This window comes from Python bivittatus, unplaced genomic scaffold (genome assembly GCF_059951505.1).
Source record: "Python bivittatus isolate LINGU-HERP-01145 unplaced genomic scaffold, Pbiv_v1 ctg000740_np1212, whole genome shotgun sequence".
Lineage (NCBI taxonomy): Eukaryota > Metazoa > Chordata > Lepidosauria > Squamata > Pythonidae > Python > Python bivittatus.
In genome coordinates, this window is record NW_028277106.1 from 2,052,543 (window position 1) to 2,079,456 (window position 26,914).

At 57.5% G+C, this 26,914-nt stretch overlaps 3 protein-coding genes across 6 annotated transcripts; 1 reads left to right on the forward strand and 2 right to left on the reverse strand.

Moving 5' to 3' along the window:
• Positions 1-468: 468 nt before the first annotated feature.
• Positions 469-8,527, reverse strand: DQX1 (DEAQ-box RNA dependent ATPase 1). The gene is made up of 11 exons (XM_088128770.1): positions 7,908-8,527; positions 6,572-6,765; positions 5,007-5,382; positions 4,422-4,658; positions 3,665-3,764; positions 3,404-3,562; positions 3,100-3,291; positions 2,826-2,951; positions 2,536-2,726; positions 1,726-1,916; positions 469-1,556 (listed from the first exon to the last, which is right to left on the reverse strand). Exons 1-11 carry the CDS (start codon positions 8,151-8,153, stop codon positions 1,367-1,369), a joined length of 2,202 nt encoding a protein of 733 aa, XP_087984896.1. The 5' UTR covers positions 8,154-8,527; the 3' UTR covers positions 469-1,366.
• An 11,209-nt stretch (positions 8,528-19,736) lies between these two features.
• On the reverse strand, positions 19,737-23,189 carry AUP1 (AUP1 lipid droplet regulating VLDL assembly factor). The gene is given in 12 exon segments (XM_088128771.1): positions 19,737-20,074; positions 20,193-20,281; positions 20,372-20,517; positions 21,117-21,257; positions 21,543-21,651; positions 21,739-21,805; positions 21,945-22,018; positions 22,113-22,185; positions 22,273-22,527; positions 22,529-22,684; positions 22,790-22,933; positions 23,025-23,189. Coding segments are annotated over 12 exon segments (1,362 nt in total). The 5' UTR covers positions 23,084-23,189; the 3' UTR covers positions 19,737-20,025.
• Positions 23,190-23,211: 22 nt separating this feature from the next.
• Positions 23,212-26,844, forward strand: HTRA2 (HtrA serine peptidase 2). Of its 4 annotated transcripts, none has more exons than XM_088128775.1 (8): positions 23,215-23,295; positions 23,748-23,952; positions 24,072-24,266; positions 24,378-24,410; positions 24,661-24,769; positions 25,029-25,098; positions 25,633-25,728; positions 25,832-26,844. In XM_088128775.1, exons 1-8 carry the CDS (start codon positions 23,285-23,287, stop codon positions 25,995-25,997), a joined length of 885 nt encoding a protein of 294 aa, XP_087984901.1. In that variant the 5' UTR covers positions 23,215-23,284; the 3' UTR covers positions 25,998-26,844. The 4 variants fall into 4 exon arrangements, with proteins under 4 accessions (XP_087984900.1, XP_087984901.1, XP_087984899.1 ...); XM_088128772.1 differs by having other exon boundaries at positions 23,219-23,664; XM_088128773.1 differs by lacking the exon at positions 24,378-24,410 and having other exon boundaries at positions 23,217-23,664.
• Positions 26,845-26,914: the final 70 nt, after the last annotated feature.

Consider the following 26,914-nt stretch of genomic DNA (forward strand, 5'->3'; position numbering starts at 1 on the left):
GCGAGCTCTGCCCCAGCTTCCCAACAGGCCAGTCCTGGTCAGAGGAGCCGCCTGGCCAGGCTGGCCCCTGGGGGAGCTGAGTAAGGGCAGCTGCGGCCGCTCTTCCTGTCCCCTCCCCTTCGGCTGCCTCACTGAGGACAGGCGCAGCAGGAGAAAGCCAGCGCAAGGGGGGCCCAGCCAGACTCGCAGGGCCTGGGCATTCCATTCACACCCAGCCCCCCCCCCCGCAAACTGCGCAGGAAGCCCTCCTCCCCTTCAAACTGGAGGTATGGCGTTGGTCCTGGGCAGGGCAGGGCAGGGCAGGGCAGGGCAGGGCAGGGCAGGGCAGGGCAGGGCCACTTAGGGCACCAGGGCCAGCAGCCCTATTCCCACCCACCCTGTGCCCCTTCCTCTTTCTCTCCAGCGCTTCAGCCCTGACGGCCAGAGGGCCATCGGCCCCCTTCCGCTTTCAAATCTGCATCAGACACATTTGGATGTTTAAAAGAATTTAATCCCTGCAGATAGGATCGTCCGGGGCAGCAGGGGGAGAGCAAGCCCAGGCCCTATGGAGCCTGCTAGGGTCTGCCCCACAAGTGGACGCATGCCCACTGTTCCCAAGGGCGCAGGAAATGCTTTTTAGGCACATACAGAAAAGGCAAGGGCCGCGCCCAGGCTTCTCCCCCACCCCTCCACAATTAACAAAGACACTGAAGACAGCTCAGCGGGGACCTCCAGTTGAAGCTGAAAGCGAATGGGCGGGACAACAAAAGCCCCCTCCCAGCACACTGCTTCTGAGAAAAAGGGAGAGGGCCCCTTTGGAGAATTGGGGGGGCTGGCAGCTTCTTCCCCTACTGAGCAGAAGAGTGCTATGGGGGTCTCCGGGGCCTGCCACAACCCCCCAGTGGAGAGGTGAAAGCAGCCCTGCTGCTCGCCGAGGCTGCCAACCTCAGACACCAAGGAGAGCTGAGGGAGACCCAGCTGCCCGAGGAACGGGGTGGGGGCAGAAAGGTTATTCAGACCCAGTGGAGAACCTCCTGGCACCACTAGACAGCAGACCCACAGCCAGCCGTCTCTGCCCAGACGGGAGCAGGAGCAGTGGCCAGAGGGATAGGGCTGCAAGACAGCCAGATGCCCAGGCCGCCTCTTACCCTCTACCGTCCAAGCATGCCCAGCTAAGGCATGATCCCCAAAGCGGCCAATTTGGGGCCCCGCCGCTCAGGGTGGCAACGCCCCTGCTCTGCCCTCTTCCCAAAGCCTGGCAGGCATTTGGACAGCCTGAGTTGTGTGCTGGGGGAAACCCGGGCAACTCTTGGCAGGCCCAAGGCCTTCGCTCTCCTGGAGGGGCAACGCGGCTCCGCCGAGCCCATCTTCCTCTCTCTCTCCACAGTCACTGCAGCACACAGGAATCCTCCCCGTCCTCAGCAGCACTGGGGGCCTGGGGGCTCTCCCCTTGACTTGAGAGGGGGGCAGGTAACTCCGCATCTCCTGCCAGCTTCCCACGCAGCTCCATCAGCAAGTCCCGGCTCTCGCTGGGGGGCAAATTGGTCAGGAAGTACTGGGGGGCTAGTTCAGCCACGCTAGAGTCAAGGAACAGTTGGACCAAGCTGAGCGCTGGCGCATGGCACGGAATCCGCTTTGCCCCTCGGCCACCCAAAGACACCGTGTTCCACACCTCTGGGAGGGAGGGAGCGAGCACAGAAATGCATGACTTTGCCCCCGCCCCCCAGGTCCCCAGTGGAAGCTTACAAGTCTGGCTGGATCTCAGAGACAATCCTCAGGCAGTTGTCCTGGGAGATGGTGAACTCGTGGTACAGCACCCAGGAGGGGGGCCGTGGGGGTGGGTGGCGCAGCCGGTAGCAGCAGCCGGGGGGCAGCTGGGCCAAGTGCTTGTGCGTCAGCAGCAGGTAGTTGCCTGAGCCATCGATGTCCCGGGCGACCTGCACAAGGGGAAAAGGGTGGGCTCCTCAGACGGGGGAATACTCAGGGGCACCTTCGAGTGTGCCCAAGAGCCAGGCTGCAGCTTGAGGAAAGCAAAGGAAGGGCCGCAGTGGCCCCAGGCAAGGGAGGGGCCGTTCCACCATTTCTCCCCAGCCGGCTCTGGAGCACCGATGCAGTAAGCCTGGAAAGGGGGAGGGTCATCTCCATTACTTCAGTAGGAGAGTCAAACCCCTCAGTTGGGTGAGGTCAAGACCTTGTGGCAAGGGACCTCTGGAAGCTAGAAGAGCAAACCCCCCGCCCAGTTGGGATACTTTGAAATGCTTCCTCTTTGACTGGGCTGAGTCGCTTCCTCCCTCTTGATGGCAGAGCTCCACTCCCACCTGCCCCGCTGGAGAGGAATCTGCCACAGGGCTTCCATCGGCCCTTCCTGGGACCACAGCTCTGGCCCCGCCTTGGGTCTCCTCAAAGGCTCTTGCTCTGCCTGGCGAGCAGCTAGGCCTGGCCCTCCCCTCTGCAGGGACCCTGCTCCTGCTTCAGGACACCCACGTCTCCTGAGCGGCGGCAACAAGGCGTGCCAATCTTCCTTGCCTGTAAACTGGGGCGTGCCAGGAGCTCTACCTTGAGAAAGAAGCCCGTGAGGAGGGCTCGTTTCAGCTGCAGGATGTTGCTGTCGGTGCCAAAGGCCGGTGGGGAGACCGGAAGCTCAATTCGCTGCATCACGTCCAAGAGCTCTGTCCGCACGGCTCCGGCCAGCTGCAGGGCTGCCTCGCTTATTGCGTGCTTCCGGCACCAGCTTTCTGGGTCGCTCTCTAAGAAAAGAGATGGAAGAGGTGCATCGGGGGGGGGGGGGTTGGCCGCTGACCCTCCACCCCCCCCCAGAGCCACCCTCCCCTCTGCCTGGCACTCACGCTGGTGGAATGCGTTGAAGACGTTGATGAGGGTGAAATGGTCCCCTGCGGGATGGAGCAGGGCTCGCCGCCGGGCCACCACAGCATCCTCCCAGCGCGTAGCCGGGGTCTGGAAACACGGCCAGGCTGCAGGAAGGAAGGGCAGCAGAGGTCAGGAGATTGGATGGGGCCTCTCCCACAGCTGTGCAAGGAGCACCCATCTTCCCTCTGAGGAAGGGGCTGAGGGTCTTGCCTCAGGTGGTCCAACTGGCCCTTGAGGCACCGAGCCCCGTACCCGTCAGCATGGCGGCCAGAGTCAGCATCTCCTCCACGCAATCAAATTCGCACGAGGCCAGGAGGGCCTTGGCCAGCTGGGGGTCCAGAGGGAACTCCGACATAATGATGCCCACCTCGGAAAGGTTCCCATCATCATCCAGGGCCGCCAGGTAGTCCAGGTCCTCCAGGGCCTGCATCAGAGACTCGGGGGCTGGCAGGGGAGGAGAGATGTGCATGAAATGGCTGTTGGAGCCTGGCAGGGACAACTCTTTGGGCTGCCCCTCCAAAAGCCAAACTGACGCTGCACCAAACCCTGGCTGCACCTGGCCTGTCGAGAAAATCACACTGGCCCACATCTGCGATGTCCAGCCTCTTCAGCAGCAAGATGGGGCGGCGAAGGTCGGCCTCCATGAGGTGGGTGGGAGACACGGCTGGCAGCCTCTGCTCGTAGCAGGCCTCTGAATAGAGGCGCAGGCAGGTTCCTGTGGGGCAGGGCACAGTCTCTCGAGGAGGGAACAGGAGGAAGCAGCCGCTTGGCCAGGGGCCCTGCAGGAGCAGCCGGCACCCCAACCCCAGGGGCTCACCTGGAGGGACACCAGCAGCCCTGAGCCGCCGGGCCTCTGCCTGCCTCTTGCTTATGGGGCGCAACTCCTGCGATGCAGCCCGGATCTGTGGGTTGTACACCTGTCCAGAGAGAGCACCCAGAGGTGGCTGTTAAAGAGGGGCTGGGCAGGAGGGAGGGAAGACCTTGTGGGAAGGGGGCTTTTCTTTCTCGTCCACAGCTGGGGGGCCAAAGTGGCTGGGAGCAACGGCAGGCTGGTGCCTTTGGCTGCTGGAGGAAACAAAGAAACTGGGAGGCGGACCCACGGCTGCATTTGCCTTCGTTTCTTACCCGCCCACAGAGGAAGGTCCCAGGGATACTGTGTCCACCTCGACTGCCTGGAGCGTTCCTAGGGCTGGATTAAAGCCCCTGGGAGCTTCCCGCAGGCAGAATGGGAGGGCATTAATGTGCTAGGATGGAGATGGTGGGGGGTGTGCCTGCATGGGATGGGCCACAGGATCCCATGTGCTGCCCCTCCACCTTACACCCTGAGGCTGCCAGGTCTTCCAGAGATGTCTCAGTTCTATTGAGTGGGCTCGGGAGGCCCTTCCAGTGCTAGCGGACAACAGCTCCCATTAGTCCCAGCCAGGCTTGGCCAGCGCTCAGAGACACTGGGAGGCCCGCCAGGCCTTCTCCTTTGAGTCAGAGGGCAAGAGTGCTGTCCCAGAGAGCACGCAACAGCAGCAGATTCCTTGGCTGCTACTGACCCCACGCCTCCCCCCCCCGCTCACGTGACTCACGTTGCGCAGCTCCATCCCCGTGTCGATGATGTGCCTGACGCTGCCCACAGAGAAGGCTGCATCGGCCAGCCAGTGGGTGACAATGACTCGGCGTGCCCGGTCACCCAGGCTGTTCTCATACAACTTCTGAATGTCCCTCCCCACGGCCGGGTGCAGGGGCAGCACCAGCAGGGGTCCCAGGCTGGGCTCCAAGGTCACAGCCTCTGTCTGGAGGGCTTCGCAACACTCACTGATCTCCTGGAAGAAGACGTGCAGGACACGGGACTAAAGGATGCTCCTTTCCGCTGTGAACAGAACCAGCGCCCCCACCCCAGGAAAGCCCCAGGCAGGATGCTCGAAGACAGCCGAAGCTGCTTCTTCAACTGGCCGCAGTCATGCGTCGCCCAGCCTGTCTGCCTCTCCAAGGGCCCATCCGCCATCTTCCTCTAAGGCTGGCCACACTGTCCTCTCTCGCAAAGAAACTAAGCTCAGGAGCCCAAATTCCTCCCAAGCGCCCTCACAGGTCGGCAGTGTGCCCGGAGCTTCCTGCGATACTGCTTTAGAGGGGAGCTTCTGCACCATGTCAGGCTTTACCCAAAATCCCACCTGCTCGCTGGCCACGAAGATCATCACGTCGCCAACCTCCTTTTGCCGATGAAGCTCCAGCACAGCCTGGCAGGTGGCAGGGATGTGCCCCCCTGGGCGGGGCTCCCTGTAGGTCAGGCGTGGGGCCGGGCCGAGCCCCGGGACCCGCACCACGGGGGCATCCTGGCAGAAATGACGCAGCGGCTCCTCCAGGAGGGGCTCGGTCACCACCACCAGGCGCAGCTCCGGGCGCTGGTGCTGCACGTCCTTTAGCAGCCCCAGCAGCAGCTCCGTGGGCACGGTACGCTCCTGAGCCTCGTCCAGCACCACCACCCCGTACTGCCGCAGCAGCGGGTCCGACGTCATCTCTTGCAACAGGACTTCGTCCAGGCAGAACCTGCAGCGCACAAGTCCCCTGTCCTGCACGTGCAGCAAGAGCCGAAGGCTGCAGCCGGCCCGTGTGCAGGGAGACCCTTCCGTGCCTCTGGGGGACTCTCGGCCCAGAAACATGGGAGGGCGGGCGGGGGGCGTCCCCTGCACACACCCTCCTGATTCCTACAGGAAAGGAGCACACACATGCCTCCCCACCAGCAAGGGGCCGGAGGAGCCACCCACCGCAACGTGCAGAAGGGGAGGGGCCAGAAGCCGGGGAAGAGGGGGGTTCCTCGGCCAGGCTCTGGTGCCGCCGCCGCCGCCTCTGCGCTCGGGTTCCTGCAGCCCCTTCTGGACAACTGGGTGCCTTTGTCAAAGCAAACGTCTTCTCTGAAAGAACGACTGAACGCGAGGGCTGGAAGTGTTTGCGCTTCATCTTAGTGTTCTCTCTTAGGGCTTTTTTGTGAGTTAGCGCGAGGCTTTTTGCTGGCTGGCAACTGCCTGGACAAGTCCCTGCGGTTTTCCTGGTCGCATTTTCAGGGGTGTTTGCCCCGGCCTCCTCCTCCCTGGGGCCGACAGGAAGGGACTGCCTCAAAGTCACCCTGCTGGCTTAATGCCTAAGGCAGGACTGGAACTCCCGGTCTCCCGGTTTTTTAACTGCTACTAGTTCCCGGTCATGAATTAATATTCTCGCGTTTATTTTTAATGACAGTAATAATTTTCCTTTAATCTGAGGCTGGTTTGTCTGAGAAACATGGCTGCCAGTCACCTCTTTACAAATACCCAGTTCAGTCTGGGCCCCCTACGTAATCTCCAAGTCTTGGACCTGCCGTTACTTCGCTGCCCCCAGTCAGGAGGGCAAATGCTCCGGCTGACAGACACCAACGATGAGGGAGGCGAGGCAGGGCAGGGCAGGGCAGGGCAGGGGACCGTTTACCGGAGTTCCGGGGAGCTCCTCATCCTGCTTGGGAGCGCTGCACTAAGAGCACTATGGGGCATCGCACGGGCAGCCGGTCTGAAGGAGCAGACGAGCCCAGCAGCTTTGCCAGCCTGGCCTCCAGCCAGAGTTCCCCCTTTACCCAAAATGGAGGGCTTTTTCAGCGCAAGCAACATTGGTCGAGATACACTAGGCCCCAACCCAGACAGCCAAAGAGAATTGAGAGGAAACGGGCTCCCCAGAATGCAAATGCCCTAGACGAGCGGATCCCACTTACCTGAGCAGGGTCTCTGGGACGCAGCAGTCCTCATAGGGCACACAATAGCCAACCTCATGGCCCACGTTGAGGTCCATCTCATCTGCCACGCGCAATGCCAGACTGAGGGCTGCCAAACTATGTGGCTGGGTGCAGACCACCCGGCCATGGGCAAACTGCACTGAGAGGGCTTGTTCTGCACACCACTGGGGCACCTGGGAAGAATGGGCAGAATGGCAGGGCACAGCACCGTTCCCCTCGCAATGCGCCAGCCCAGCAGAGCGGCGGTTCCCTGCCGCCCCAGCAACAGGCAGAACCGGTCAGCTCAGGGCTGGAGAGAGAAAAGCTGCCCGCTTCAGTACGGCAAATGGACACGCCAGGAAGACGGAGCTGGGGAGGGATCTTGAGGTTGGCTCCGCAGATCCTTAGCCAGAATCCCAACACCCTCCTGCCCGCCACCAGGCCAGGCCTCAGCCCAGGATGGCCTACTCGGCTGACGCCAACTGCCATCACTGTAGACCCAGACCCTTTTTACTTGCCAGTTTCTGCACCCAAAGCAGAGGAATTATCACCGAGCGGTGACCAGTAGGGAAGCCCCCGGTTCTCGGCCGCACCCCCCCACCCCCAGGCTGCCTGAGGGAGGGTGAGGAAAGCAAGGAGAAGACGACCAGTTCAGCGCTGCAAATGTCACCCCCAATTCCTTGCCACCAGACACAGGAAATAAACGAGGTCAGGTATGCTAAACGGTCCCCGCTCTGCTAAGGGGCTTGCTAATGGGCAGAGTCCATCCGCCGAAAGACCGAACTGCCCGCCGCCCCAGCCCTTGAAGAAAGGCAGCTGAAAAGCTGCGCCGACCGGCTCCAACGCTGCCCGCCCAGGCCTCCAGGCGCCTCAAGCGTCTCCTTCCAGGCAGCGACCCTGCACCTCCTTGGGTCCCGCGCGAGGGGCCCAAAGGCCACCGAGCGGTCCCAGCGCGCCGAACTGCGGGGCGTCGCGGCCCTGCGCGCAGCTCCAGACCCGCAAGCCTGGGAAGTCCGCAGCGAAGGGCCGAGCAGGGCCCCAAGCCTCGCCAGCCCGGCCATCCTGCAAGCCGCGGGGCACGGACACCCCTCGCCGGGGGCCAGGGCCTGACCGGCGCGGCGGCTCGGAGGCGCAGCGACCCCGCTTCCACTCGGTCCCCCACCTGCCTCGCCCGCCAGGGAAGGGAAGGGAAGGGAAAGGCCCCGCCCGGGCAAAGTCCCGCCGCCGCGGCTCGCTCGCCGAGGCCAGAGGAGCCGCGCCCTGCCGCGCCGAGGGTCGCCCCGCCGGCCCGGCCCGGCCTCACCGCCCGCAGCAGCCCCCCAGCGGCCTAGCTGACCTGCGTGCTCTTGCCGGCGCCCGGCTCGCCCGAGACCAGGACGGGGCCGGCGCCGGCGCCGCCCTCCAGCTGCTCCAGGAAGGCGAACCGGGCGGCCCAGATGGGGAGGCGGCGCCGCCGGCTCAGCAGCTCATAGTAGCGGGAGGAGAAGGGCAGCCCGTCGAAAGGGTTCACCTCCAGGTCGCCGCCGCCCGCCGCCTCGTCCCGCGGGAGCGGCAGGGCGCTCAGTTCCGCCGCCGCCGCCATGGTGGGGCGGGCGAGGCCTGGCACCGGGAATCCTGCGCGGGGGGCGGCTGCTGGAGGGCCGGCCGGCCCCGTCCCCCGCCCCTGCCCCTGCCCCTCGCCCGCTCACAGCAGGTCCCCGACGCGCTGGCCCGGCCGGGCCGCCTCCACCTGCGGCGCTCGCGCGGCCTCGCGTCGCCTCTCGGGGAGGCTGCGGAGGCGGAGGGGCCTACGGCGCTGCGCCACGCCCCTTCTGCGCGCCACGCACACCTGGCGGGGGCAGGTCTCCGAAGCCCCGCCCCCGGAGTTCCTCTCGCGCCGCGCCTCGGGAGGCAGAGAGCCCGGAGCTGCCCGGCCTGCGCGGAACGAGGTGGCGGGCTAGCGAAAGGCGAGCCCGAAGAAATATGCCTGGTTTTGCGGCCCCGTCGCTTCTGCGGAGCAGCGTCCCGGGCAGGCGCGAAGAAGGACGGATGCGCTTGAACGCGGCGCCTCCCGTGGCCTCTCTCGCTACGAGGAGGCGCATGAAAGGGAGGCGAACGTCGGATGCTCCAGACTTACCTTTGGCAGCTCTGGAGGGAGGGGAGGAAACGCAGGTGGGTTGGCTGGTTTGCAGTGGGCAAGCAGGGCAGCTCCAGGTTCTGATGGGCAACCTTTTCCTGGTGAAGTGCCCACTTCAGTTTGGATCACGGCTTTCACTTCATAAAGCTGAGAGAGACCGAATGGTTCTTCTCCTTCCTAAAAGGGGCCCGCCCGCAGGATGCAAGCGCCTCAGGAGCCGCGGCTGAACTCAGCGGGCAGAAGCAGGCCCCGGCTGCCCACCCTGGAGACAACTCTGGCCTTCCGAACCCAGAACACTCTCCAGGGCTGCCTCAGTCGGCAGGTTGGTCTCTCAGGAGGGGAGGAAAGGGCAGAAGAAACTTGTGCCTCCTCTGCAGCCAGTGTAAGGCCCTGGCCTCCCGTCCAGAACCAGAAGCCCCCAGGCTGAGGAGGGAGACCCTGGCTGACTAGCTCCCAGGCTCCCAGAGGGGCCGGGCCTGGATTAAAGGGGCAAATTTGAGGTGACCCCCACCAGTCCCCCCCTTGGGCGGCCATGGATTACCCACTGCAGGCACCTATGGGGCAGCTAGGAAGGGGGCAGCCCACCCTCCAATTCCAGCAGAAGCAAAGAGGGCTGGCTTCAGATGACATTTCCTCCGGAATTTGGTTGACCAAGAACACCAGGGGAGTATCAAGCAACTCAGCTGAAAACTGGTTGAGAAAAGAGAGTCCTAAAGTTCAGCTTTAGTGATGTGGACCTGGGTGGAAAGGGCAAGAGTCATGATGGTGAGGTTGTTCAGTCTTCAGATCAGACATGGGCCCTCTGCTGCTTCCAAGATGATGTGGTGTAGGAGCCAGGGAGCAGAGCAATGGTCCCTTCCCATCGCACAAGGACACCCCCGGCTGCTGCGGCCTGTGGCATTCACCTGCCTTCTGCACTTTGTAAGGGGCCTAGGTGTAGCCATCCAACCCCCAGCTCCACTGCAAGGTTTGTCTGGGGGAGGTCTCCCTTGGCCACCTGAACGAGGGAGAGATTGCCTGAGGTCACCGCGCCAACACTGTTGTCACGTCCCACAACAAAGAAGAGGACAGTGTTTGGCAGAACGATGCTATCCGTAGGTGGAGCTGGTTGAACAATCGTACCCAGAGGACATCTATCCGTCGTTCCAGAGCGAGCTGGAAGGAAAGTTGGAATGGGAAACTACAGGGCTCTGAGCTGCTCAATGCATTTTTCAATGTTTTTGTTGAGGTACCAGCAAATATGATTACCAACTGAGGGGTATCAAGATTCAGGAGGTCGGCAGTGGGCCAAAGCCAGCAAGGTGAATGTTAAAAGAGATAAAGGTAAAGCCCGACATTTGAGTAGGACGAATCCAAGGCGTGAGCGTAGGCTGGTGGCAGGAACCGCACCGGGCAGCAGCATGTGTGTGTTGGCGGATCACAGGTTGAACAGCTTGATGCAGCTGCAAAAGAGAAGCAAAAAAAGGCCAGTCCTTTGCTGCACAACCCAAGTCAAGTGGCGAGATCAAGATAGGTTGCTGTTCCTCTTTGTTCTTCGTTGGTCAGGCCACAGCTGGAATGTTGTGGCCACTTCTGGGCACTGCATCTTGGGAAGGATGGTAGCAAACCGGACTGCGTCTGGGAGGGAGCCTGTGGGGGCAACCTGCTCACTTTCTTCCCAGGCTGCACTTGGTGCCCCTCTTCCTCCTCCACGCCTGGGACCCTTTTCAAACCGGTGAGAGTTGGCTTTTTGGCTGGTGGGGGGCCGGGTGGCTATGGGGATAAGCCACACCAGTTTTTCCTGACCCGGATTCTCCACAGTCAGTCTGAATTTCTCTCAGGATCTGCACTTAGGGTGTCTGGCAGTGGCTCAGCTCACTTGAGGGCATGATTTCCTGGGATGGGGATTCCATGGTGGTCCTGCTCGTTAGCCAACCCACAGGTGGCTCCCTCGAGCCTTGGGGAAGCTCCAGCAGCTCAAGAAAGCGTGGGGAGGGTGGGGAGCTGCACAGAGGACCAGACCAAGGATAATGGCAGGACTGGTTGGGGTAGGTGGGCAGCAGAATTGCGGAGAGGGTACCTTCTCCTCCTGGTCTCCTCTTCTGGCTTGTCACCCAGGACATGACAGGCATCCCAGTGGTTTGGGGCACCCCTTTCAAAGGGAGCAGCCCCATGGCCCATGCCTGAGAACAAGGCTGTTCTGAGAATCTCGGACCTTAGGGGCTGCTCCACCACACTTGCTTGGAGTTTCACCATTCCTGCCCAGTTAGTTCAGATTCAGCCTTGTGAGGAAACAAGGGGCCTGAATGACACCCAAGGCCTTCCACAGGGACAGCCAGCCTGGAAGCAGCATTTCCCACTTTAGCGGTGGATTTTCTCCACCTCTGAAGGTCCCGTGTGAAGCCCAGAAACCGCGGCTACCCCCCTCCCCACTCACATCCCTTTTAGAGCCATTTAGTGAATCCTTCATCATCTTCACTGGACAATTCCCTCACAAGGTCCCCCCGCTGCCATTACAGCAGCTTTCCTTTCCTCCAAAAAGCTGCTGGGTCGAAGCATTAGATCCCCGGGGAGAGGACTCATTGTCCGCATCATGGCCGTTCTTCTGGAGGGGCTGGCCATAACCTCCATTTTCTGAGATCCCTACACCTGCCCCATGGACCCAGCCTTCCTCCAATGGGGAGGGCATTTCTCTGCCCACAGACTGCTATTGGGAGGAGGGGCTCATTCCCCATTTTTCCTAGTCCTCTGTTAACTTCCTGCACGGGTGAAAGATCTCCGCAACCCATTTCCTGGGGGCGCTGCTCCCTTGCCACTCAATTGGGTGTGCCAGACTTCAGCTCCGGCGGCGGGGGGGCATCCACCAACCTCCCTTCTCTGGGCCACAGATTCAGAATTAGAGGTTTCTTGCTGAGAAAACGGCCATCTCTTCTCTTTGACCCTCAGAGGGAACTTTGAAGTTCTTCTTTAAGCTGGCAGAAGTAAAAGCAAAAAAGATTTAAGAGGGAATTGGTGAGCTGGTTTTCTTTTATTTTAAATACCGGGGGGATCTGGGAGCAGAGGTGTTGCATGCTCGTGGAAGCTGAATGCAGCCCCTACAACCCAGCCACCCTCTACTTTTCTGCAAAGCCTAAACGCCCACCTTCTCCACCCTGAGGACATTCAGGGGAGAACCTTTCAAAGACCGCTCCTTGCCTTTGGAGACCTTGGGAAGGTTCTTATTTCAGAACGGACTTGGAAACTGAACTTCTGGCATCTGCAGAGGAGTGGTTTTCTCACACAGGATTACCTTTGTACAAATAAAAAATAAAACACCTCCCTGGTTGAAGGGTGGAGAATGGCGTCCCTATTGCTGTAACAGTTCTGTCCTTCCTTTTTTTCGGCTGCAAAATGAATATTTGCATTTTAATGTTTAAAATTAGAAAGTGGTTTTTACTTTGTTTACTAAAACTTGGTTTTATTTTTCTTGTGAAAGCTTGTTCTGTTTCCCAAGGGGGGACGGATAGAAGAGATGTTGGTCCCTTTAGTCACAGGCCACAACACTATATGGCCAGGAAGTGGCACTGTGATATGGAAATTTCATTTTTATTTTTTGTTGCTGGAAAAGCTGCCCAGCTGTTTTTCTGGCACCCACTGGGGTTAGGGGGAAACACTAGGTGAGGTGATTCTGGAAGACAGGGTGTGATGGGGGAATTACTGAGTCACTAATCTCAAGCAGGGTACAGCGTGGGTCCAAGGGGTATAGATCCAAGAGGCTTACTGGGGAGTGTTGCTGAATTATTGTTGGTGGCTTCCAGTTTAGCCTGCACCCAGCACACTCCCCATCAGTCCCTGTGGCCAGCTCAGAGCAAGCATACATGCCATTCAGTTCGGCTAGCAAAACCATAGCTTGGCTTTAATCCGTCACATGCCAGAAACAGTTAACTGGCAAAAGCAAGACAAGAAGCAGGCAAAACAAGGGAGAAACGAGGGTATGAACAAGATCCACCTCTGTATCAGAAGGCACAGAACTTCCCAGAGCTGCTGGAAACGACCTGTGGGCAAAGCAGGAGGATTCTCCAAGAGTCCCTTATTCATCCCACTCGTGCATCAAGTTCTGACGGGAAGGGCGCCTTCCCTTTCTGCGAAACAACACAGAGAAGGTGCTGAGGTGTTCTGCCCTCTCCCTAGCCCCCACTGTGTTCCCTGCATGATAGAGCAAGAGCTTCCTTGGCTTTTTAAATCCAAACACTTCTCCAGTCTCCTCGTTTTTGCATTTACCGCCAGCCTCGCCTCATTCCAAGCGGTAGCCTTCTTGACTCCACCCACAGAGGCTCAAGCTACCAGCTGCTATTCTTTCTTACAAACTGGCATTGACTGTTGTCCGCCAATCTGCACCTGCTTCCTGGTGTCTCTTTCTGCTTCTCGTGGTGAGCGAGGACAGCTTTTCCTCCCAATCTTGCCATGGACTTGTGATGAGATGGGTCCACTTTGCGCAGGGTGCTTGACGTCTTAGTCCATCAAACGGTTCTTATATGTTGGACAGAATTAGGTCAATAGCCGAACCCTTTATTTTCTCTCCATGCACCCCAGCGGTGTCAAAAGAGGCCAGATGGCAGAAGGCACATAGCGACGTAAGTCCTCCTCCCATTGTATGTGCGTGTGTGGCTGATATCATTTTAAAAAAGGTCTTAGAGGGGGTCCAGTCTAAGCTGGAAGCAGCACTTGGATCATGGTTGGATGATTTGTTCTCAACAGCCTTAGTTTCTTTCTTTTACACTGTTATTATTACCTTGTGTTATTGTCTCCCATTGTACTATACTATTTTTGCATTTTATTCCTTTTACTGTAAGGAGGGAATGAAAGCTACTCAAAAGACCTTTTGGATTGGAGCAGCACATAAGCCCCAGAAAATAAGTAAATTGTATTATTCTTACCTTTCTAAGTAAGTAATGTGCAAAATATAGAAAAAAAGAGTTATAAGTAGCAAGACAAAGGAATTAGGCAAGAGATTAAAAATCCCCAGGGCATTAACTATGTATTTCGACTCTTGCAAGTAATCGCTGCTTCTGCCCTGTCTATATACCACTTCCTACACTGGTCTCTGCTTATCGAAACCTTTTTCGAAGGATTTCATCAATTCCACCTAATTGTAATTTTCCTCAGCCTTCCCTTTCTCTCAGCTCATTCACTTTTCCTTCACATATTTGTTTTACAATTCAACCCTTGTTCATTCTCTTGATGTGATCATCTCAACGTATTTCTTCCATTCTAGTAGTTCTTCTGTTCAATCCATTTTTATTCAGCACCAATTCATTCTTGACTCTATCGCTTTGTATTTTATCACACATACTTTTTAAATACTCCATTTCCACTGCATTCAATTTTTGCATGAACCAAACCCAACTCACTCCTGTATAAAAGAGGGCAGAAACTCTTACACTGTCGCTATTGTTGCTTCTTCTGGCAAACATTCATTTCTCACATGAGACCACATTCTACCCACCATCTTTCTTTCAACAATTGCATGCGTAAATACTTCTCCATCCATTTTCCATCTTTAGGAAATTGTCTTTTTTTTTTTTTAATCTGCGCTCAGTTGTTACCGACTCTGCAGTGACTGCTTGGATGAGTCCTTGCAGTTTTCAAGGCAAGGTGTTTCGGAAGTGGTTTGCCAGAGCCTCCTTCCTAGAGCAGAGCCCAGCTGGTGAGCGCAGGAGGTGGGGTTTCCGTTGCTTCGTGCCCTTTTCGGGCGAGCACGGTTTCGCGCTTACCGGCAACTGCTCCCGACTCCTTTTGCAAGGCGCCGCCAGCATTTTTCCTCCCACCGGAGTGAGAGTCCCCATTTATCTACTCACGTGAGTTTTCGAACTGTTGGGTTGACAGGAACTGGGGAGGAAACAGGAGCTCACCCTGTTAATGTGAAGGCTGGACTCGAACCACTGAAGTGTCGACCATTTCTGGCCGGCAACTTTCAGCGTCATTAAGCCACTGCGCCATCGCGTCCCAGGAAATTGGCATACACAAATTCATTTACTGGTTTTTCACCATTTTTGCAAAATGAAATAATTTACTCCCTTTTGTCAAATTCAACTACTTGGTTTTTGATGTATTAATTTGTAGATCTCTATTTGAAGTCCTAACACACAAGGACCCATATGTCATAGGCATCCCTGTAAGATGGTGGGGTGGCACACAACTGGAACATCCCTGAAACGTCATAGCATATTCCAAAGGACAGGCTCCTCAGAAAGAGAGGGCTGTGCCTAGAGAAGGTGAAGACCTGCACATAAGTTCATAAACTGGAACAGAAAAATCCTGTTGAGAGGGTTTGGGTATAAAAAAGGGGAGAAACAAAAGCAGTAGGGGGTTTATTATAGGTTGCCTGGAGGAACAACATGGACAAGTTCTTTCTGTGTCAAGAGGACTGACTTTTCAGAGGCCTAATGAACGTCCGCCAAGAATCAGAAGTCCAGGAACTCCTGTTTCTGTTTGCTGATTTCATTGGTGAGAAGGCGGAAGAACGAAAAAGATGATCTGCCCCGCTGGACATAATCCTTAGTCGAAGTGAAGGTGACTGAAACCTTGGGCAAATGTTGGCTTCATGTTCATGAAATCAAGGGGAGAGGAACAGTGTCAGGTCTACGATGTTCAAACCCCAGTACAGACATATCTCTTGAAATCCAAAGTAGATTCAGAAAAGATTTCATTTATTGCAGGATACATGCAGCTCTAAGCAAAGCATTGCTAAAACTAAAGCCTGCGTAATTTTCCCTCTACTTTTACCCCCGTAGTCCCCCCACTCATTCTAGGCGCCACTTTTGGGTTCTCACAGAGGTGTGACCTTGTGCATTTCTCACTTTGATAACATGTCTTCTTCCTGGCCTTCAATCTTCCTCCGGCTCTGTCTTCTTTCACTCCCCCCCCACCAATGAGAATGGCAGAATCCAAGCTGAGAAAACATTCCCTATAATTAAAGTATACAAATGGCATTTACTATGCTAATAAAACAGTCCTCTAGCTGATATATATTCTGATTGCTGCAGATTCTGACACAGAGTTTGGGGTTCAGAAAAGTGGAGGTTGACAAACTCAGGCAGAAGGCAGGTCCAAACTAATGGCTTGAAATCCATGGAGAAAAGTGCCTTGAAAGGATGGGAAATCCTTCTAAAGGAGATAAGGCAACTGCCAACAATTCCTACTGGTAGAAATGAGAAATATCTAAAGAGACCAGGATGAATACACACTGAGCTTTCTAAAATGCAAAAAAAGGAGATGTACTGTATAGGAAATGAAAGGAGGAGGTCCTTCCAAAGGAGAATTCAGGTGGTCACCAAAAAGGAAAAGCCAGCCTCCTGGTTATGAGGAGAAAGGGCTGAATTGGTGCTGGGTGCTGGTGGGAGGGCAGAATTTTTTAACTCCTCTTATGTGTGTCTTCACCCAGGACAGAATTGGAGCCCAGGCTGGTCCTCCTTATGGCACTGGGAGCAGGAGGGAACCATGGGTCAGGATGGACCAGGGAACAAGGAGAGAACTTAGCTAGTTTAAATGAAATCAAATCTCTGCGCCCAGGGTACTGTAGGAATTAGTGCAGGTTAACTGCAAACTGTCATCATTGTGAACGTGATGCAAAAGGTATAGCTGCGTTCTCATTATAACGTGTCCCTCTTTATTCTATTTGCTAGTTGTATCCTCCTGTTATATATTCCCTCTGAATGATACTATGCTGTGTGTGTCTCCTCCCCCTCCTCCTCACTGGCCAAAAATAAGAGCAAAGAGAAAGAACCAGAGAGCTGGAAAATATATTAAGAGTTGATAAACAGAAACAAATGAAAGGAAACCTCTATCATGGTTGCCTGGCCGAAACTAATAAATCTTTATTTCCTTGAGAAAGGAACCAACACAACAAAAGGAGAAAAGGAACAAGGCCAGAACTAAATGTACAAAGTTGTGAGAATCAGCACATGGTCTGTTATAGTAGAGAGCATGGCAGCCTGGCATTGGAAAGGTTGAAATTCTCCCACAAAGAATCTTGATATCTCCCAACCCCCTTTTGCTCCTGTGGCTGGCGGAGGAGAAAGTTATTCTATTTTTTTCTCTGCTCTTCTTCTCGGTATGCGTATTGTGCACATGTGAAAGGATGTCTCTGCCTGCTTGTTTGCAGAATATGGTTGCAATTTACAAACAAGCCACAGCTGTTTGCATCATCGTACTCCTAGACTGTTTGGTGGAACCATCTGTCTGTGTCCCATATTGCCTTTAAGATCCTGCATATGGTGTAATAAATTCTGGGAGAACTGGTGGGGTCCCAGAACGCTGAGCAAGTATTGTTTCTATTGCCAAAAAACGGGAAGAAGAACCCAGCAAATGACAGACCTGTAATCTTGATACACACACACACACACACAGAGATACATACACACATACATATATACACATACATACATACGTACATACAGTGGGGCAAAAAAGTATTTAGTCAGCCACCAATTGTGCAAGTTCTCCCACTTAAAAAGATGAGAGAGGCCTGTAATTTTCATCATAGGTATACCTCAACTATGAGAGACAAAATGAGAAAAAAAATCCAGAAAATCACATTGTCTGATTTTTAAAGAATTTATTTGCAAATAATGGTGGAAAATAAGTATTTGGTCACCTACAAACAAGATGTCTGGCTCTCACAGACCTGTAACTACTTCTTTAAGAGGCTCCTCTGTCCTCCATTCATTACCTGTGGTAATGGCACCTGTTTGACCTTGTTATCAGTATAAAAGACACCTGTCCACAACCTCAAACAGTCACACTCCAAACTCCACTATGGCCAAGACCAAAGAGCTGTCAACCAGAAACAAAATTGTAGACCTGCACCAGGCTGGGAAGACTGAATCTGCAATAGGCAAGCAGCTTGGTGTGAGGAAATCGACTGTGGGAGCAATAATTAGAAAATGGAAGACATACAAGACCACTGATAATCTCCCTCGATCTGGGGCTCCACGCAAGATCTCACCCCGTGGGGTCAAAATGATCACAAGAATGGTGAGCAAAAATCCCAGAACCACACGGGGGGACCTAGTGAATGACCTGCAGAGAGCTGGGACCAAAATAACAAAGGCTACCATCAGTAACACACTACGCCGCCAGGACTCAAATCCTGTGGTGCCAGACGTGTCCCTCTGCTTAAGCCAGTACATGTCCGGGCCCGTCTGAAGTTTGCTAGAGAGCATTTGGATGATCCAGAAGAGGATTGGGAGAATGTCATATGGTCAGATGAAACCAAAGTAGAACGTTTTGGTCTAAATTCGTCGTGTTTGGAGGAGAGAGAATGCTGAGTTGCATCCAAAGAACACCATACCTACTGTGAAGCATGGGGGTGGAAACATCGTGCTTTGGGGCTGTTTTTCTGCAAAGGGACCAGGACGACTGATCCGTGTAAAGGAAAAATGAATGGGGCCATGTATCGTGAGATTTTGAGTGAACACCTCCTTCCATCAGCAAGGGCATTGAAGATGAAACGTGGCTGGGTCTTTCAGCATGACAATGATCCCAAGCACACCGCCCAGGCAACGAAGGAGTGGCTTCGTAAGAAGCATTTCAAGGTCCTGGAGTGGCCTAGCTAGTCTCCAGATCTCAACCCCATGGAAAACCTTTGGAGGGAGTTGAAAGTCCGTGTTGCCCAGCGACAGCCCCAAAACATCACTGCTCTAGAGGAGATCTGCATGGAGGAATGGGCCAAAATACCAGCAACAGTGTGTGAAAACCTTGTGAAGACTTACAGAACACGTTTGACCTCTGTCATTGCCAACAAAGGATATATAACAAAGTATTGAGATGAACTTTTGATATTGACCAAATACTTATTTTCCACCATGATTTGCAAATAAATTCTTTAAAAATCAGACAATGTGATTTTCTGGATTTCCCCCCCCCATTTTGTCTCTCATAGTTGAGGTATACCTATGATGAAAATTACAGGCCTCTCTCATCTTTTTAAGTGGGAGAACTTGCACAATTGGTGGCTGACTAAATACTTTTTTGCCCCACTGTATGGGGCAAGTTCTTTGGACAGAACCACAGTGCACTTGTGAGCTCTTGGACAGGAACACAATGAACAATAATAGCCAAAGAGGGGAAGCTAAAAAAAGCCCTTCCAGAAATGGCCTTGCTTGGGAGGTGTGCCCAGAACACTGTTTGGGTTCCCCCATGGTGCTGAACTGCAAACAACTCAACCCTATTTTAGCTTCGTGCACTGTGTGACCCCAGTCAGTCCAGCTGAGTATGGTTCAAGGTGCCCCACAACCCTCAAAGTCTAGGTTAAGCAATCTATAGGTAAAGTTGCTATGCAAACACAGCTGTTAAGTTAGGGACTGGTAACTAGCAGCTAGGCAATCAAACTTAACTACTGCTCTCAGTAGCCTCAACCCACTTGGCTGCTGGCAAGCAACGCAGAAAGCCCTTTCAACCCCGAGGGCTCTAAGCACAGCCATGGCAGGCAGCTGGTCTGGAAAGCAACTACAAACTTCCAACTCTGTACCTGGGCATACACAACTCAGAGCCACAAACCAGCCAACCACAGTGAAGCCCAGTAAACTAGGCAGCCTAGATAAGACCACCTAAACAATAAGGCAGATGCTCATCCCATGGAAATAGTAACCATCAGCAGAAGACGGGTAACAAAATGCAAGAGCAGCTAACAATAGTATACAAAAATCCCTCTCTGCACTTGGTAACAATCGAACACCTTCCAGAAGCAACCCTCAGAATTTCCAAGCCAGTTTTGTGATTCCTAAAAATTCAGAGAGTTGGTGTAGACGCCTGGAAGATCCTCAGACTGTAGAACGCTTCTCAGGAACCTTTTCCGTAAAGAAGCCCACGAAGAACACAGTGGGAGCCCTAGAACCGTCCTGCCTACCTATCATCGATGTAAGGTTAGCAGTTTGGGCTAGAATCTTTCCTCTGATACAATAATGCAGGTAGTGCAGAAAACCAAGCAGGGGAATGCTTGTGGCGGTCAGAAGCCTCCAAACATTTTACAGGGATTGCGACCTTTCCAGATCTCTCTCATACCAAAAGAACAGCACCTGACCAAGTAGATGAGCACTAAGAGTCATGTTTATTTTGATATTTAAAGTCCCCCGCCCCCCCCACTGGTGCAGGCTCCTGGGCCTAACAATGCTAGGTCCAGGCGTGGTGATGGAAAATAGAGGCGGGCCGAGAGCCTCCCCTTGGCTGGAGATACAGCCTCCTTGTCTGCAGAGACAGCCCATGGACGGCACACGCAATACTTGTCGAGAATTGCCACCACGGTCACCCCAGGAGAGCAGCGATCCCACAAAGACCCATTGTTAACTGAGCCACAAGTTCAAGATACAACGTGCACTGGTCAGCAGCCCCCCTCAGCGTGGGCCATTCCGTACTTCTCCTTGTATCTCCTGCGAAGACAGAGACAGAAAGACTTTCAGCACAAGGTGCCACTCTCTGTCACCCCTAGAGGGGCTGCTTCCCATTCCACGTGCAACCCTCTGCCCACAGAAAAAGGGGGTCCACCACCTCCTGGCATAGTCCCAGAGCGCTTGCTTTCGTTCCTGGAGAGAGAGGTGCCTCACTTCCGCAGACCTGGCAAAGACCTTCCCCGTTGCCTGAGGGAAACAGAGGCCTCTTTAGGAACCCGCCCATGCATGCTTCCCACAGAAAAACACACGCAGCCTTCTGGGCCTGACTTCAAGTACCGGGGCTATTTGGGAGGTGGAAGGACACTGAGTGCCATAGAAGGATGGAGCCGCAGCCGAAAAATCTTCAGTCTCTGCCTCGGGTGCGAAGGGAACTCGCCCCTCCAAAAGATTGGCAATTGTGGCGTCCACGCAGTTAGTTTGAGCTGAGGAAGGAAAAAATGAGCAGCCCTGTTTAGTGAAGACAAGCAGTGACTCAAGGTCCCTCTCATAACCACACAATCCCGCATAGCAAAGGCCTCCCTCCCCACAAACGCTTGAGCTACGCTGATGCCCTACACGTTCTTTGCTTTGTACTCTGTCCTAGGATGAAGCACATGTACTTAAGGAACTCAGTCGAACACGTGCCCGCGCACAGAGAAAACGCTTCTCAATATTCCTGAAATACCTCAAATGAAAAACGGCAGAAACAAACACGCTATTTTATCGCTGGAAATACTTCCTCTCCCCCAAATGCACCTTTGCCACCTGCTTGCTGTGTTCCGCCTACAACCGTTGCCCCATCATAGATATGTGTACATCCTGGAAAGACACGCTCTGCCCTCTTTAGAGCTTGACAAAGTGCCACAAAATTTGCCTGAAGCCCTCTGTGTTGCAAAAGGCTGCTTACTATTCCTGGGTTTCCCACTGCCGTCCCGTGCCTTTCTCTTATGCAGACCCCAGGAACAATCTCAGCCGAAGGGCACGAGGACACGTGCAGACCCTCCTGCTGCTGCTGCTTCTTCCCTTTCCAGGGATCCCTCACCTAAGTCCTTGCGGATGGCTGCCATAGGCACGTGGGGCAGGACTTCTTGGACACGCTGAGCCATGCCTATCAAGCGTACATCCTCTGTAGAGCCCGCGCTGCGGGAGGCTTGAGGCCGGCCCCCAGCGGGCTGGCTTAGAGCTGCAAAGAAAGGAAGGAGTGAGGCTGATTCCTGCAGCCCCCCTGCCCCTGCAGCATGGACTCCTTTCCCAGCCGCTGCTGAGCTTGGTACCATCCTTGGCAGATCCTGTCTGGCTGCCTCTTCCAACAAGGTGAGATTAAAGGTTCGTTGAGAACTTCCGGCTGCTGCTGCTGCAACACACAAACTGTCAGGGCAGCTTGGAGCTGCTCACCCAAAAGCAGAGAGGCAGCGAGCAGCTATTAACAAGGCCGGATGATCCACCTGGAGCGGATGCAGAGACTCACGTGGGGGAGGACGGGAAGCTGGAGGGTTGTGGCGGAGACGCTTCAGATGCTCTGCCTTGTCGGCGGCTGTGAGACACGTAGACACCACGCCGAGCTCCAAAGCTAGAAGCTGCAAAGAGCAAAGACACAATTGAGACGTTCTGAACCGCCTGCCAGCCGGGTGTCCATCCCCACCACCCCAGGCTGCTGCTCCTACCTCTTGAACCCGCAGGGCAAACTCTTCCCGGGTCTCCTCGGCTCGTCTGCACACAGATGGAAGCCACCTAGAGAAGAGAGGAGCCCCCAGAGTTTCAGCACCACACCACCAACTCCTTGCTGTCCTTCGGGCTGAGGGACATCTGAGACTGGATCCAAAGGGGCCCTCTAGCCCACACCCCACCAAAAATCAGAGAGTTTTAGTACCTTACTTGATAAACAGTGATGGGAACAAAGAAAGTCCAAAGCAGCTCGGTAACCCAGGAAGCACCAGCCACGCTCTTTGAGGGAGGGAAGGAAAAAAGGAAGCCGTTAAAAGCCAAGGATCAGGGTAAGCGAGGTGGCGCAAAGCCTCCTCCCGGGAGCAGCACTCACCACGGCCACGAAGGGCCTCCAGACCCGCAACGCCAACGGCTGGACCGTGTCTGCGATAGAGAAGGGCCAGGAGCTGCAGACGGAAGGGGCAGGTTAGCCGGGGCGGAGGGGGTCGGGTGCCGCCGCCGGGGGCCCCCCACCCCTCCGCCCCCGGGCCCACCTGAAGCGCAGGAGCCCCACCCGACCGTTGGTGGTGGCCTCCTCGGGGAAGAGCAGCAGCGGCGGGTTGCTGCCCTGCGAGCAGTAGCCCTTGAGCGACTCCAGCAGCTCCGCGCGGCTCTCGGCGCCCGCGACCTCCAGGAACCCGCGGGACCAGCAGATGAAGCCGACGGCTCCGTTCAGCACGGGCTGCGGGGGAGACGGGCGGTCAGGGCGGCGGGGGGCGAGCAGGGAGGGGGGCCACCCACCACGGACTCGCCGCACTCACCGCGCTGCAGGAGGCCAGCAGGCTGAGGACGTTGTGGTCGAAGGGCGTGACGTGGTTGGCGACGAAGACGCGGGCGCGGAGGCTGCGCGGGCGGCTCTGCCACACGAAGAGGCCCAGCACCGAGCACATGGCGCGCACCAGGAACCTGCGGGCGGGAGGGAGGCAGGCGGGCAGGCGGGGAGGCGCAAGGCGGCCCCCTCCTCTCCTCTCCTCTCCCCCTCCCCTCCCCCCAGAGGGGTGTGCGGCTCACCTGCGCGGGGCGCCGTCCGGGAGCGCGCAGCTGACCAGGAAGACGTGCAGCCCCACGAAGAGGCGCACCAGAAGCAGGCACAGCCCCACCGGCGCGTACAGCAGCAGCGCGAGCAGCAGTGGCAGCGGCCCGTCGCTCGGCAGCCTGCGGGGAAAGGCGCATGGAGTTCGGCGGGAGATTCCCGGGCGGCGGGCGGGCCCCTGCCTCCCCCTGCGGGGACTCGCCCCGCCCTCACCGGTGGGAGTCGAAGAGGCGCTCGGGGCCGGCGGCGGCGGCGGGAGGGTGCGGCTCCATGCCTGCGCGGAGGGCGCCTCGCCTCGCCTCCCTTCACGGGCGGGCCGCGGGCACGGCGGCCATCTTAGGCACCTGGCAGGCGGGCGGAGGAAGCGCGTCCGTGCGGCCCCGCCTCTTCCGGCACCGCGGGGCAGGCCGGCCCGGCCCGCGCTGCTTCTCCCGGCCTGCCCCGCGGCCCGGCCCGGCCCAGCCCAGCGAGGAATGGCGGCGAGGCTGGCGGCGGCGGCGGCGCGGGTGGCCCTGCGGGCGGCCCCCGGGCAGCGAGGGGGCGCGCTCGCGGCGGCGGCGGGGGGGCCTGACGGCGGCGGCGGCGGCCCGCACGGGGAGCGGCGCTCCGCTGCCCCGTCCCTGCGGTGGGCGGCCGCCGGCGGGGCGGTGGCGGGGGCGGCGCTGGCGCTGCTGCTGAGCGGCGCGGCCGGCGAGGGTCGCGGCGGGGAGCGCCCCCCCGCGCGGCTGCGGGCCCTGCGCGCGGCCGTGCCGACCCCGCCGCCGCCGCGCTCCCCGCGCAGCACCTACAACTTCATCGCGGACGTGGTGGAGCAGACGGCGCCGGCCCTGGTCTACATCGAGATCCTGGGCAGGTGGGGCGGCGGCCCGCCCGGGGGGGCGCGGGCGCGGGCGCGGGGCCGCGGCGCGCCTGAGCCACGCCTCTGCTCCGCCGCAGGCACCCCTTCTCGGGGCGGGAGGTGCCCATCTCGAACGGGTCCGGCTTCGTGGTCTCGGCCGACGGGCTGGTGGTGACCAACGCCCACGTGGTGGCCAACCGGCGGCGCGTGCGGGTGCGCCTGGCCAGCGGGGAGCTGTACGACGCGGTGGTGCGGCAGGTGGACCAGGTGGCCGACATCGCCACGCTCAAGATCGAGCCCAAGGTGACCGCGGGCGGGCGCGGCGGAGGGGCGCCGTCTCTGGCGGGTGCGGGGACGGGTTGGGGTCGGGGGCGCCGCCGCCGCCGCTGCTTTCCGGCGCTGAGGCCTCCCCCCGCGCGCAGCACCCGCTGCCGACGCTGCGCCTGGGTCGCTCTTCCGAGGTGCGGCAGGGGGAGTTCGTCGTGGCCATGGGCAGCCCGTTCGCCCTGCAGAACACCATCACCTCGGGCATCGTCAGCTCGGCCCAGCGCGGAGGCCGGGAGCTGGGCTTGGCGTCCTCGGACATGGAGTACATCCAGACGGACGCCGCCATCGACGTAAGCCCCCGGGAGGCGGTCGGGGGAATAAGCGGGGGCTACCCGGGGCGTCGTATGCGAGGCGGGCCTGAGCCGGTGCTGCTTTGGCCGACCCCATCTTCTCCTCTGCAGTTTGGGAACTCCGGGGGCCCCCTCGTCAACCTCGTAAGTTTTCTGCCTGGAGGTGGCTTGGGGAGATCCGGGAGCTGGTTCCTCCGCGCCCAGGGAGCTGGAGTGCCCAGGTGGAAAGATCCTGCGCTCTGCGCCACCCCCCTCATCTGGGCAGGCCCAGAAGGGCTGATGCATGGGTGCTTCGTTGAGGGCTCTTGGCTCTTTTGCCTTGGTGGGCGCCCCTGACTGACTCCTGCACCAGAGGGCTTCCCTTCCCTCCCGACACCCCCCCTTCATCTCTTAGGATGGGGAAGTGATCGGCGTCAACACGATGAAGGTCACGCCTGGGATCTCTTTTGCCATTCCCTCCGACCGGCTCCGAGCCTTCCTGGAGCAGGAGGAGAAGCAGAGGGGTGAGCGCAGCTGGGAAGAAGAGGCTGGACCGGGGTTGCTTCTCGAGGTCGATTGGGGAGGTGGGGGACCGGTGTTCCGGCTTAGCTTCCCTCCCTCCTTGCAGGCATCCCAAAGGCTGCTGCAGAGCTCCCCTGCTCCTCTTCCCTGGCTCTTCTCGGCTCTTCTGCCCCTGAAGCAGCGCTTCAGGTGCTTGAGTCGTGGCTCGGGCGGGGGAGCAGGCCAGTGCCCCTGTAGAGAGCATCGCCTTTCCTGTTGCAGAGTCCTGGTTTGGTCGCTCCGAGGGCAAGCGCCGCTACATTGGCGTGATGATGCTGACCTTGACTCCCAGGTAGGACCTGTGGTTTGAGTCGATCCAGTTTCAGACGGTGGGGCGGGCCTTCTGTTGGCAAAGCTGGCTGTTCCAGGCTTGTTTTCGGCCAAGGGCCTCGGTGCAGTACCCGAGCAACTTGGCTTCCCTTGGCTTCCTCCCGATGGTGGAGATGGGCATCCTCGACTTCTGCCTCTTCTTTGGCCATAGCTGCGGGGGGGGGGGGGGGCGGCGGCGGTGGCGGTGGCAGCACAGTGGGGACATCTGGGCCGTCCACAGCGGAAGAGGCGATGCTGCTCTGGGGGGCCGGGGGGGGTTGTTCTCCTTTCTCTTTTGCTTGGGGGAGCCAGGTGAGGAGGCCTGCTCAGGAGGCCAGGCCCAGCTCTTGAGGGAGGGGGCTGGTGCGTGCCTGTTCAGGCCTAGGAGCCAAGGTGGCTGTTGGCCACAGAGAGGAAGGGGCTGTGGGACGGGCCCTCTGGTGCAGCGGGGCTGCTGCTGATCCCCTCTGTACCGGGCAGGCCCTATGATCTCTCCCTCCCTCTGCTTCCTCTCCAGCATCCTGTCAGAGCTGAAAGGGAGGAATCCGTCTTTCCCTGATGTCCCACACGGTGTCCTCATCCACAAGGTCATTGTGGGCTCCCCTGCTCATCAGTAGGTGCTGGGCTTTTGGGGGGAAGGGTCGCTGGGCCTCTTTGTACCCCAGGCCGGGGCCAGCGGAAAGACTCTTCTGCCGGGCTGTTCTCTTCTCTGGCAGGGCGGGCCTGAAAGCTGGCGATGTGGTAACAGAGATCAATGGGAAGGCCTCCCGGCGGGCAGAAGACATCTACGAGGCCGTGCGGACCCAGACCCGCCTCACTTTGCTGGTCCACCGTGGCTATGAGGTGCTGCTGTTGACCATCACCCCGGAAGTCACAGAGTAGGGGAGTCGAGGCAGGACTCGGCCCCCCCAACCCCCCCCGGATTCCAAAAGCTGTTTCCCCTGAGCAGAGGGTGGGCTGGGCCTCTGTTCCCTATGACCTTGGCAGGGGATTGACGGTGCCACGTGGCTGTGGGCTGGAAGTGGCCGGAGCCCGGCTGGCACGGCAGAGCTTCTCGTCCCTCTGCTGGGGTCACCTCGTTCAAGGATCGCACAGTGCCCTTCCCAAAGAGGGGCAGGGGACGCACGGGGCACTTTGTCCCCAAAAGCTTTTGGTGGAGAGCCTGCATCTTGCCTTTGTAACGAACACTTGTCGAAGATGGCCTTGCCCGTGAAGGCAGCATCTTCTGAAAGTGCTCCCGCTGGACCTGGCCGTAGCTGGTCTTTCCTGGACCGCAACCTTGCCCGGCCTGTCCCTTGGGGTGTTCTTAAGCCCTCTAATCTGGGCGTTTGGGACTCTACTTGGGCGCCAGCCTTGAGAAGGCGGTGTGACTGGTTTGCCACAGGGGAATTCCTTCTTGCCCTGGTGCGGGTGGGAGGCTGCCCTGCTTGAGAGAGAAGCCCCCAGCCAGCTGGGTTGGCTTCCCCTTCTCTCCTTGGAATTGGGTGGGGGGGCTCTGCGTGTTCTGAAGCAGGGGGCTGCCTGAACCAAGAGTGGGGGCTGTGCAGCAGGAAGGGTGCTGGACTTGTGCCAGCCTGTGGAATTGTATCCCATCTGCAGAGGCATTAGCTGTCTCGGCTGGGGATGTTGGGGGTTGGAGTCCAACATTTCTGGCAGCTGTGAACTCTGGAAAGAGTGATGTAAGGGCTGGGGGCGTGTGGCCAAAGTCAATTACATTTTCGAAGCCAGAGTTTCTGTTTTATCTCTGGTTGCCGTTCTGTTTCCCGGGGGGAGGTAACGGTTGTGGGGCATCCGGGTGG

Excerpts from the sequence above, each read along its gene's own strand:
- HTRA2 (XM_088128772.1), top strand. The coding sequence starts at position 23,285 with ATGGCGGCGAGGCTGGCGGCGGCGGCGGCGCGGGTGGCCCTGCGGGCG. Across the intron at positions 24,411-24,660 it reads GGGGCCCCCTCGTCAACCTC|GATGGGGAAGTGATCGGCGT; the intron begins GTAAGTTTTCTG and ends TTCATCTCTTAG. Across the intron at positions 25,729-25,831 it reads GTGGGCTCCCCTGCTCATCA|GGCGGGCCTGAAAGCTGGCG; the intron begins GTAGGTGCTGGG and ends CTTCTCTGGCAG.
- DQX1 (XM_088128770.1), bottom strand. The coding sequence starts at position 8,153 with ATGGCGGCGGCGGCGGAACTGAGCGCCCTGCCGCTCCCGCGGGACGAG. Across the intron at positions 5,383-6,571 it reads GTCCCAGAGACCCTGCTCAG|GTTCTGCCTGGACGAAGTCC; the intron begins GTAAGTGGGATC and ends TGTGCGCTGCAG. Across the intron at positions 2,952-3,099 it reads TCTGGCCGCCATGCTGACGG|CCTGGCCGTGTTTCCAGACC; the intron begins GTACGGGGCTCG and ends TCCTTCCTGCAG.